Here is an 11,565-nt window from a genome sequence, read left to right as displayed (position 1 = left end):
TGTTAATCAAAGCCCTCCAACAGTGCTTTTGTGCTTCAATTTTTACTTGAAGCAGCATCTCTAAATGAGCAAATTTGCAATATTGGAGATGCACACGCACAAAGATCGGAGATGAGACATTGGAGGAAAACTAAACAGACTCCTCCCTCTCTCTCTCTCTCTCTCTCAAAGCCAAAATACAGTACAGAAAATGAAAGCAAAGTCGAAATGATAGCAACTCAACAACCAAAAACATGCAGTCAATATACAGGACAGAAAATGAAAGCAAAGTCGAAAGGATAGCAACTCAACCACCAGAACCAACTGGATCAAAAGTCTCGAGTGAGCCACAAACGGAGGGGAGAAAAATTAGAAGGGTACAAGAAAAAAAACACCATAATAAGCCAGCAGTGCCGAATCTATTTGAAAAAATGCCAGGCCACGGGGTCTTGATAGGCAAGATTCCAGACTTAGCAAGTGAAAAAAAGTTAACTGCCGAGCCTCCCTGCAAATACTCCCGTTCAACTGGGGGGTGGACCTGTTGGCAAAGAATAGAGCTATTAGGACTTGCACAAGTACAAGAAATAGAGCAGCAGATGTACCAATATTGAGTAAAAATAGTCCTATCCTTGAGTCAGTCATGCATCAAAATGGTAACTTTCAACAAACAGGATCCAGTAGGTCCCCGATCAAACAATTATCATCATCATCCTTGCCTATATCCCATAGAGATGGGGTCGGCCACATGAACTTTCTTTTTCCATTCTTTTCTATTATACACCATGTCCTCTCTTACATTTAGATATTTCAAGGCATTTTTAATGACTTCAGCCCATGTGAGTTTTAGTTGTCGCCTACTTTCTATACAAACAACTCTCCCTCTTTTTATAGGTGCATCGTTGAATATGACCATGCCACCTAAGTCTACTTAACCTAATTTACCCTCACATGTTCGTTATTTATATTATCTCTTCTGGTGATTCCTATCATCTAATGTAGCATCCTCATTTCCTATCCCAACCAAACAATTATAACATCACAATTTCTTCTTATTAGGGCAACCAATAAGGCTCAAAAACTCCCTGCCAACTAAATCTAGGACACCACACAAATGCCTTTCTCTTACATACTCGTGTCTCTACAACTCTAATAATTATCATCCTATTTACAGCTTAATCAGCCCAGGAATGGAAAAAAAATATGTATATATATCACATGGTCATCAGTGCCAGGGATCATCACCCAATGAAGATTAAAAAAACGTTTGGTTTTCTAATGCTGTACCGATTGATTTTACAACTGCCTATGCACAACATTCGTATATGTGTTCACTGAATGACACTGCGATCTTCACAAGCAAGACCAAAGAATTAACATCATTATGTTTCAACTGGTAATATACAGCACACATCATAAGTCAGAAAATATGACGGTGCTTGGACGGGATGCTCAAAAATCATGCAATCCCTTAATCACACCGCAAGAATAGACTAAATTCAATACGCTAATTGCAGAATGGGCAGTCAGCAAATCCTGCATCTGAGTGAACATTTGTGTAGGCTAAAATCCGACCAATAGAAGAAACTTTACGTGACAAAAAAAAAACCGGGTGAAAATTACCATTAGATCTGCACTCTTCTGCATGGTGATGTTGAATGGTTCAAAGAGCCATATCCAAGATCAGGTTACACTCTAGCCAAAAGGATCTAAGCGTACCATCGTCAACTGGAGTTATAGGGATTCTTGGAACTTCGACAATGAAGCCCATTGCAGTCAAAACCCGAATCGAATTTAAAGGGGGATTACCAGTTCATTGACAAGAACAGAGTTGAATATTACACCCGCCTGTCCCAGAAAAGAAGACGTTAAAAATTGAAGGCAGAAGAGAGCAAATTGGAGGAAAATAAAATAAAATTAGTAGAAAAAAGGACATTCTTGGCCTTACCAGGCATTAACACCAGAAGGATTTTAAATTTCAACTCATCAAGGAGCAAATGGAGGTGACACTGCCCTATGACGAAACAACTTTGCCAGTGCTCTGCGCTCACAGTCCTGCATAAATATTAATTTATGAATGAGAAAATTCATCAATGAATTGGTTGAGTACATAATATTTTTGTTTTATGTAACAGGAAAATTCATGGTCTGGATTATGTCTCAACACACATCAACCTCAAAAAGAAACACTGACAAACAAAAGAAATAATAAAAATAAAAAATAAAAAGACTCAAAACCAAATGAATTGCACAGATTTCAGTTGAAGGGAAAGGTCAGATGTGCAAAAGATGACATTCGGCAACTTATATTTTCAATCATTCCAAATGCCAGTGTAGGAGCTTTAGTGGCAAGTATTTTCTGATATTTCGCAGGCCTAGCTGACAAATTATGTGCTCGTGTACGAGTGCAGAAAGAAGAGATATGGTTGACTTCTCTGAAATATTTTATATCTCATCTTAATAAGAGTATGGTTCAATGATATCATTAGGTCAATCAAAGAACCAATATGGACACAGTTCATGAGAAACAAAAAATATTTTAGGAATATTGTACCTTTTTTCGTACTTACTATACACATATCTTTTCACTGATACAGAATTTTTATGTATAACCTCAGAAATTAAGAATTCGGTGTACACAGAAATCAGATAATTTTTTAAACACCTTTTAGCAAATACATCACCTTAAACATATTCAGATAGAATGGTCTGTCTGGATTCATCCTCTTCAGTTTCAAGAAAGTATATGCAAAGCTCAGTTGATCACGTGATGTAAAACGATCCACTTCATTGAACCAAAGGCATGAAAATAAATTTGACATTGGTGTATGGGCCCTGACAATAAATGAACCTTCTGGGACATCTGCAAAGTAGATGACAACACAAAATCAGCTCAAATGTCAAGGGCGAATAAGTTACAGATGAAAGAAAATGTAATCCCCAAAACAGAAAGACGCCAATGACACGTACAGCTTGGAAGAGGGGTATTTGGGTCTGAAGGATCAAACTTGGTGAGACCGTCAGACTGGTAAAAAATAAATTGTTCGTCGATGGCCGTGTGATTGTACTTATTAAGACGCTTATTTTGGAGTACCTCCTCCCAGACACAGTGGCGTGTATAATGGTTTGAAATAGCATACTCAGATCCCGTTCGCCACAAGAAGTATTCAATTATTAGCATTGGATCAGTCTGAAGTCGCATCTTGCTGTCAAGCCAGATTGAATACCTATAACATAAGCATTACATGAAGAACATATATGGGTAAAAGTTTTGGGCAGTTTTAATAAAAATAATAAGTGAGACCAGCAGTTCAGAGAGAGGTAAGCATGGCACGAGAATCACCTAGAAGAAGGGAAAAGGCGATGTGATAAAAATTTTGGCACCTTTCCAGTTTTCCGCATGTCCTCGTACGGTAAGTTCCTTACAGTGACTATTCTCCATAAGCCAATATATCCACTATCATCAGGAACATTTCCCTCCATTGATAATTTCGACAGCGTCTGCTCATCCACAAACATGACGAAGCAAACATTTTTTTGGGAATATTCACTGATCTGCAACAAACAAGAAACGTTTAACATTACATAAGAGTACAAAGCAAATCATCCCGAAGCTAATGCATAAAACTTAAGCCACACGTGCTGCAACAAAGAACATATTACGGGTTCAATAAAAAGAAAAAGTTATTTCCAAAAAAAAAAATTTAAAAAGAAAAAGTTTCATTGAGATCATCAATAACTAACTAGTATGATGCAACAATATAATATTAGTCATTAGCATATAAGCTGGACAAAACTGTTCAGTCCTCAAAATGTCACTACAGGGTCAGGATTCTTAAAAACAGGCATATTTATGTGAGAAAACCAAATGAACAACAGGAGTAAGAAGAGAAATCCATTACTATGTTGAAAAAGAATGAATAAAAAATTAGTGACATGTCCAGTTTTAAGATACTGATCAAATTATATATCAAACGATGATTTCTATCCATGTACATTAAAAAATTAAACTAAACTCCTATTATCGCAAACTTCAAGCAAAACGAGTATCTACTTCCACACTACAGGAGATCTCTCTTGATTTCTGGTTCTCTCTTAAAGTTATTATCTATTCCCTATCCTTTTTCGTTAAGCACTGAAATCTAAAAATTATCTTGGAGGATTCTCATGTCTCATCTTGTGGCTAACTGTCATTTTCGGTCACCAAGGAGAAAGGCAGAATTAATAGGTAAGGAAGACCAAACTATCTCATTAAAAGAGAGAGAAGAAAGAAAGAAATATCTCATTTAAATGACAGTGCAATACGGAGTGTGTTAGATCACCACTTGCGCTAAAAGCTAAAGCTGCTAGAGAATGGGCCCAATAATGTATTTTAAGATCTCAACACCCTCCCTCACGTGCAACTCCAACTTGCATGGGGCAAGGCAAACAAACCATACCAACACCGTAACAAGTGAAAATTTACACACCAAACCAGGGAACAAATGCCAGAGATCAAGACTTGAACAACCCAAGACCTCCCAAAAAAAAAATAAAAAAAAAACCAAGGCTCTTATACCATTTTAATTACCATATGCTCCAAAAGCTTAAGGTTCTAGAGGACGGGCCCAATAATGTATATCAAGCTCTCAACAGTGTAGACTTACGGGAGCATCATCCAGCTAAAGAAATTCAAAAACGAATTTGACCAGATGCTGTCACATACCCACTTATTATGTACTGTGAAAGTTATGCGACTTAAAGAAAGTAGCTCACTGCTTGGTTCACTGTTTAAAGCTACAGCTGCCAGCCTATAGGACTGCAAATATGAAGGATTGAAGGTAAGGTTGCACCACATCCACCCAATCCAACACCTCGAATTAACAGAAACATCCTCAAGCAGTGGACTTTTAAGTGTCTTACAAAGAAAAAGAAAAAAAAACTCATTTACCAGTTTTCTGGTAGGCCTCCTCAAGAAGTCAGAGCTTCCAAAAATGCAAGAAGATACCACAACACTGCATGTATTCATGTATGTTATGTCCTTCTCATCCAAATCAAATCCAGTGCTTGGATATCCTTCTGGTCCTTTAATAAATCCACAATGAATTGTTTGATTTCTTGCATTAAAGGATGTCTCTCGTTCTTCAAGGGTCTGATGTCCTCCAAATCTGGGCACAAATGGATCGTTGTCGGAAATTTTCTCCTCTCTTTCAATGTACCCAATTGAAAACCGTTTGAATTTTGTAGAATGCGTGGGCTCAACAAGATAATCAACGAAGTCTAAAAGTCCAACCTCACAAGGAACAAACCCTGAAGATTGGATATGGAGGGGAAACAATGAAAAGCTCAGGCATGTTGTCAAAACAAGTACAAATAAATGTATTGACAAATCTAAATAAAGGATCAAACAAGTATTAAACTGTAACTTAGTCAACATAAAGTCAAGCATAGTGGAAACAATGCATTTACATGGAAATGAACTACTGAACTATTAACATTGAATTTTCACTTTGCACATTACAATTTACATGTGAAGTAATTTCTTTCAGCCAATTGCTTGTATCCTAACATGAATAAGGACATGACATCACTTATCAAAAAAATAATGACATGTCATCAAGTGATTGCAAATAAAAGGGAATATATCGGCCCAGATCAGATTACCTCCACTTTTCACAAGGGCTAGAAATAAAAATTAGCACTAATCACAAGATATAGTCCATCCAGAAATATCAGTCAGTCACCTATTTTAGCAACTGGTGCATTTTTTGTTCCTTTTTTACCCAATTTTCTAGGATGCTGGGCAGGAAGAATCTAATTTAAACATTCATATCTAATTCTCCCTTTATCTCAAGCAGCACTAGTTCTTGAAAGGTTAATTATCTCAAATATCTCATGATAACAGTGGGTAAAATTGCTGGAAACCACTAGGAGATCATTTCAACCAAACAGTCCAAAAAAATGCAATAATAAGGTCTCATTCTTATTTAGACTTAAAAAAAAAGTTTCATTCTTCAACGTTTTGAATGGACAGAGTTAGAGATGGTGAAATATTATGGTTGACTGCAAGCGGAGTTGCTAATACTTGTTAACAATATGAGGTAATATTGATATGTATGAATCAATAATTTAATTAAAATACCTTGAATCTTCCATAGTCAAATTGCGAGGCAATTAGTTCGAAGTGATCTAAAAATCCATAAGCAAATCATTTTATCTATCAGCACATGAACAAATTATAGTAATTTTTTGTAATAAAAACTATTATGGTCATATTTGATATAAATTTATATATATATATATATGTAGCTAGTTTAACTAGCAAATTTGACCATTGGGCATAAGGGTGCCTGTATTTACATGTTATAAGTGTGTATCAAACTTGCAGTTTTATAATATTCAAAAAAATATCTAGTTAAAGTTCCAACATCTTTCTCAGCACGCTACAGGCAGCCCTTTGCCTATATTAATTTGTCCAAAATCCAAATATGGGTGTTATGCGTGTGTGGGTGGGTGGATGGGCCTGTGGGAGCAACATATTGTTCTGCATTATGCCGTATTTATTAAATTTGAGCCTACCAGCTACCTTGGCATCTGTAGGTTTTGCTTTCAGATTCTGAGCATTTCTTTCTGCTTTTAAGTTTCCATGGGTTTTCCTTTCTAAAAACATTTCTATATAATTTTTTTTTTAACAAAATCAGATTTACCTCTGAAGAGCAATCTTGAACTAAGTTTTTTCCACCTCTATATATCCAACTTCATCATCTACAAAATTGTTCCCTATAGTGCACACTGCATTCACTAATTTAGACATGCCATGCCAATTTAGCCAAAAAGGCCCGGTACAAATTTTCATTGGAGTTACACCTTGGAAGGTTTATTCCTTTTGCAGAAATTTAGATGCAACTTCTAGTTCACAAATGCATGTAATCGCAAAGCCAGAATAACAGAGAAACGAATTTGATAAGAAATTATTTGAAGCAAACTGAATTTCGACCATTAATACTCTAGCCGCAGTTTGCATGGTAAATTTAATCTTTCTAAGGAGGCATTTGGAAGTTGAACTTGATAGTTAAAATCTATTTTGGAACATTAATTGAACACACTGATTGTATAATGTGTCCATACCTAACAGAGTCAACACTTAAGAGAATGTATAAGTCAAGAATGACTTTGACACATCAAATCTAAAATTACTTAGGCACTTAAAAAGCTGTCCCCCATTTAACATAACAATGTAAGCACACACATGCAAATACATTCTCCAAAGTTTAAATGTAACCCTCATAAGAACTGTTTTATCAAAAATATTAAAGAAAAGCACATTGAATTGTTAGTTGAACGTCAAAGTAGTTCAAAAGCAATATTTTAATCGTTTGGATTTTCAAGTTCTAATATCTACCAGGCGAGTCCCATGAGGTGCTTGCTAGATATTAGAGTGACCAAATTCAATTTTCTAACATTAAAATTAAGCAAGCTCGTAGACTATAAAACAAAATAAATGAGAAAAGTAATAAAATCACAACACTTACGTGGTCTATGGGGCTTCATTATTGGTTGTTGCATGGCATCAAGTCCAAAAAATTCTTGTTGTCCTCTCAGTGATGAAATTCCACCTTCCATTTTACATGCAAAACCAATATAATGTATTCACAATAGTAAGGGCGAAAGAATGATAATGAAATTCTTAAATTATGCTTCTGGACAGGGACATAATTAGTATACCAATAATTTTATAATCATGATATAATGAATAGAAGAAGACATCTTCAAATTGGCAAAATTTAAGCATGAATCAGTTACAAAAGCTTAATAGCATTAGGACAATTGAGAATGGTGATAGCTTTAGATTGCCACATAATGTATTACATACATGTAGATATGTAGAGAGATGAGAAAGAGGTACCAAGTATATCAAGAATTGCAGTAACAAAACTGTTATCTAGTCATCATTCATCGTTAATAATACTTTTATATTACATTATGGGATATATTAATATATCAATGTAAAGGATGTTACACCTTCATAATGGTAATTTAACAGTTTCTGGTGCTTCAGCAATAGATATAAAAAATCATAATTAAAAATTCAAGAGTTAATGGCGAAAGAGAAAATGCTATAGAATAACAAGTACAGATCAAAAGTGTGAACCTTGTGTTCTTTCAAAAGAGTAAGGAAGTATATCAACCTCATCAAACAAACAAACATGGTAAACTGAAAGTCAGAATCAAGGATTTAATCCAGTGAATTTAGTGCTGTTATGATTGTTGATTCTGTGATGGTAGATTAATAGCAAAGTTAATTATGATTACTTATTTGAAATACATTTAAAACAAGAAACCTCTTTAATCTCACCATGACAGGGCATCTTTAAGCCGAAAATTGATAGATAGATAGAGAAGAGCACTGCAAGCGAGAACACCCAAGACAAGAACCTTTGTAAAGTAATCCGACCAAACCTCGTCCCACGACGAACAAACTGCAAACCGTGCTTGCTTCGATCAAGAGAGTTGAGAACTGCCCCAATGATGCCTCTTCTATCATGTAACAATTCGCTGCTGTGCCTATAAAGAGCCATCACACCTTACCTTCCAACCCTCAGTAGCAAACCAGTTTAACTGCAGATCAGTTCCAATGACAAGTGCAACAAAAGTTACAAATCTAACAAACGAATTAAAAACTTATATTCCTTTTGAATAAAGAATTAAAAACTTCAAATGCTCAAATACTATACATATATGTGCATATCAAATGATAGATTCACACATACATACACACAATCTAAGAACAAAAGCAACAGCAAACAAAGAATAATGGCCACAGTGTTCATGAAATTTATGATTAAAATCAAGAGTCAAAAGCACAGATTCATGTGTAGATAGAGCATTGAGAAGTGAAATTTGCAACAATTCATTGAATTAGTTTGTGAATACATACAGATGAGAACAGTGATGATGAAATAGAAAAAATGAGAAACTGGAGGTTAAACGATTAACTCATCAGAGAGATCTATCACTCGAAATCAGACTCGCAAAACCATCACTCCTTACCTTATTCCATACTTTTGAACGAGGAATAAAAACATCAAATGCAAAAATATATGTAGCAAATGATAGATTCATAGGCACAGGCATAAATATAAGACCAAAAACAACAGCAAACAACGTATAATGGCCACAGTATTCATGAAATTTATGATTAAAATCAAAAGCCGAGAGCATAGATTCATGCGTAGATAGAACATTGAGAAATGAAATTTGCAACAATTCATTGAATTGGTTCGTGAATGCATACAGATGAGAACAGTGATTACACAAATAGAAATGAGAAATTGGAGGTTCAACAATCAACTGATCAGAGAGATCTATCACTCGAAATCCAACCAGCAGAACCGTCACACCTTACCTAATTCCTTAGTTTTGAATAAGGAATTAAAAACTTCAAATGCGCATATATATAGCAAATGATAGATCCATACACACACAAACAATTCTAAGAACAAAAGCAACAGCAAACAATGTACAATGGCTATCGGCTACAGCATTCATGAAAATTATGATAAAAATCAAGAAATGAGAGCACAGATTCATGTGTGGATACTTGATAGAACATTGAGAAATGAAATTTGCAATAATTCATTGAAATAGTTTGTGAATACATACAGATGAGAATCTATCACCCGCTCAGAGAGATCTATCACTCGAAATCGAACTCACAGAGCCATCACACCTAACCTAATTCCTTGCTATTGAATAAGGAATTAAAAACTTCAAATGCGCATATATACATAAACATAGCAAATGATAGATTCGTGTACACATACACACAAATCTAAGAACAAAAGCAACAGCAAACAATGTATAATGGCCAGAGTGTTCATGAAAGTTATGATTAAAATCAAGAGACGAGAGCACAGATTCATGTGATGATGCAAATAGAATGAATCAGAAATTGGAGGTTAAACGGTCAACTGATCAGAGAGATCTATTGCTCGAAATCGAACTCGCAGAGCCATCACGCCTTACTTAATTCCGTACTTTTGAATAAGGAATTAAAACTTCAAATGCGCATAGATATTATATATATATATATATATATATATAGCAAATGACAGATTCATATACACACAGCTACGAACAAAAGCAACAGCAAACAAAGTATAATGGCTACAGCCTACAGTATTCAAGAAATTTATGAAAAAATCAAGAGATGAGAGCATAGATAGAGCATTGAGAAATAAAATTTGCAACAAATCATTGAATTAGTTTGTGAATACATACGGATGAGAACAGTGAAGTGAATTGAATGAACGAGAGAAATTGAAGGTTAAACGATCACCGGATGAGAGAGATCTATCACCGGAAATCGAGCTCGCGCTGAGCAGCGGCGAGTATGCTTCACGACTGCTTGGAACGGTGATCTCTGTTTCGAGTCTGGTCCTAACAGTGGTATTGCTTCACTGCTAACAGTAATGCTGCCCAGCTCAACTGAAAAAATAGGGCCACCAAGAGACACGAAATTTTATTTTTCTTTTTTTTTTTTTTTCTTTCTTTGAGCATGTGTAACGGCCGGTTCGAAAGCCAGACCTTCCGAATTCGTCCCAAGCCACTATACCTAAGGACGAGAGACGAAATAATACTTGACCCATATATGTATATATTATTTACTTATGAGCAGAGATGGCAAAATTGGATCAAGTCGCTCATATTTGTCCCTTTGAATGGTTTTGAATGAATCATATTTAAAAGGGTTAACTTCATTGACACCCCTTGAGGTATGTCTTAATTTCAAGGAGATCCCCACGTTTGCAAAAATTTAGTCAGACATTATCGACGGACAAAAATTAATAAGTGAATGAAATGACTAAATTGTCATTTTGTCGTTTTCCTCTGTACACTTAACCAAACCAAAGTTTGTACAACTTTAACTCAATTTTGCTTTAGCTTGTGAACCAAACACCTTATAATCACAGTGGCCAAACACTTGAATCCACTTTACTTCGTTAACCAAACTTAGGTTTTGCAATTTCATTTTGTGGGCTAACCCTTGATAGAGAGGTAGAGAGAAGAGATAACAGAGAGGTATAGTTCGTATGTGAAGACATCGATTTTGGTTGATACGTACACCGAATACGCTTGATAAAACAACATATCTGCAGATAGTTGAAGGTTCGAAGGGGAAACATTTGTTTGATTTGAAGCTGTTGAGAAAAAATCGCGATTTGGAGGTATGAATTTTGTCTTTCTAAAAATTGATTTTGGTTTTAGTTGATAGGGGGTTTCGGGTTTGGAAAAATAGGTTTCTTTTTTAGTGTTTTCTTGTTCGGTTGTTTTGGTTTGGGGGTTTAGGGTTTGTTAAATTTATATCTGTAATTGAGGATCTTGATTTGGGGGTTTAGGGTTAGTTTTTGAGTTTCTTTGTTGGGTTTGTTGAATTGTTAGATTGTCTGTAAATTTAGGATCTTGATTTTTTTCAATTTGTCTGTAAATTGTTTGATTTAGGGGTTTTATTTAAAAATGCATGAATTTGTTTAATTTATGTTAAAATGTCTGTAATTTGAAAATGCATAAATTTGTTCAATTTGTCTATAATTTCTTTGTTTCAATTGG

The 11,565-nt window shown here is 35.2% G+C and overlaps 1 protein-coding gene across 2 annotated transcripts; it reads right to left on the bottom strand.

The window, feature by feature from the left end:
• Nucleotides 1-10,586, bottom strand: LOC132302891 (probable hexosyltransferase MUCI70). 2 transcript variants are annotated; one of them, XM_059799883.1, is made up of 10 exons: nucleotides 10,295-10,586; nucleotides 8,312-8,574; nucleotides 7,488-7,571; nucleotides 4,907-5,265; nucleotides 3,320-3,531; nucleotides 2,947-3,203; nucleotides 2,661-2,839; nucleotides 1,925-2,031; nucleotides 1,600-1,824; nucleotides 1-517 (listed from the first exon to the last, which is right to left on the bottom strand). In XM_059799883.1, exons 2-8 carry the CDS (start codon nucleotides 8,532-8,534, stop codon nucleotides 1,963-1,965), a joined length of 1,383 nt encoding a protein of 460 aa, XP_059655866.1. In that variant the 5' UTR covers nucleotides 8,535-8,574; nucleotides 10,295-10,586; the 3' UTR covers nucleotides 1-517; nucleotides 1,600-1,824; nucleotides 1,925-1,962. The 2 variants fall into 2 exon arrangements, with proteins under 2 accessions (XP_059655866.1, XP_059655865.1); XM_059799882.1 differs by having other exon boundaries at nucleotides 10,237-10,585.
• Between the last annotated feature and the right edge of the window lie 979 nt (nucleotides 10,587-11,565).

This window comes from Cornus florida, unplaced genomic scaffold, assembly GCF_030987335.1.
Source record: "Cornus florida cultivar Cherokee Brave unplaced genomic scaffold, ASM3098733v1 CherokeeBrave_3.0.0_Hap2_Chr04, whole genome shotgun sequence".
Taxonomy (NCBI): domain Eukaryota; kingdom Viridiplantae; phylum Streptophyta; class Magnoliopsida; order Cornales; family Cornaceae; genus Cornus; species Cornus florida.
This window is presented reverse-complemented; position numbering and strand designations above follow the sequence as displayed.

Excerpts from the sequence above, each read along its gene's own strand:
- LOC132302891 (XM_059799883.1), bottom strand. The coding sequence starts at position 8,534 with ATGGCTCTTTATAGGCACAGCAGCGAATTGTTACATGATAGAAGAGGC. Across the intron at positions 7,572-8,311 it reads CTTAAAGATGCCCTGTCATG|GTGGAATTTCATCACTGAGA; the intron begins GTGAGATTAAAG and ends GTAAAATGGAAG. Across the intron at positions 2,032-2,660 it reads TCTATCTGAATATGTTTAAG|GACTGTGAGCGCAGAGCACT; the intron begins GTGATGTATTTG and ends ATATTTATGCAG.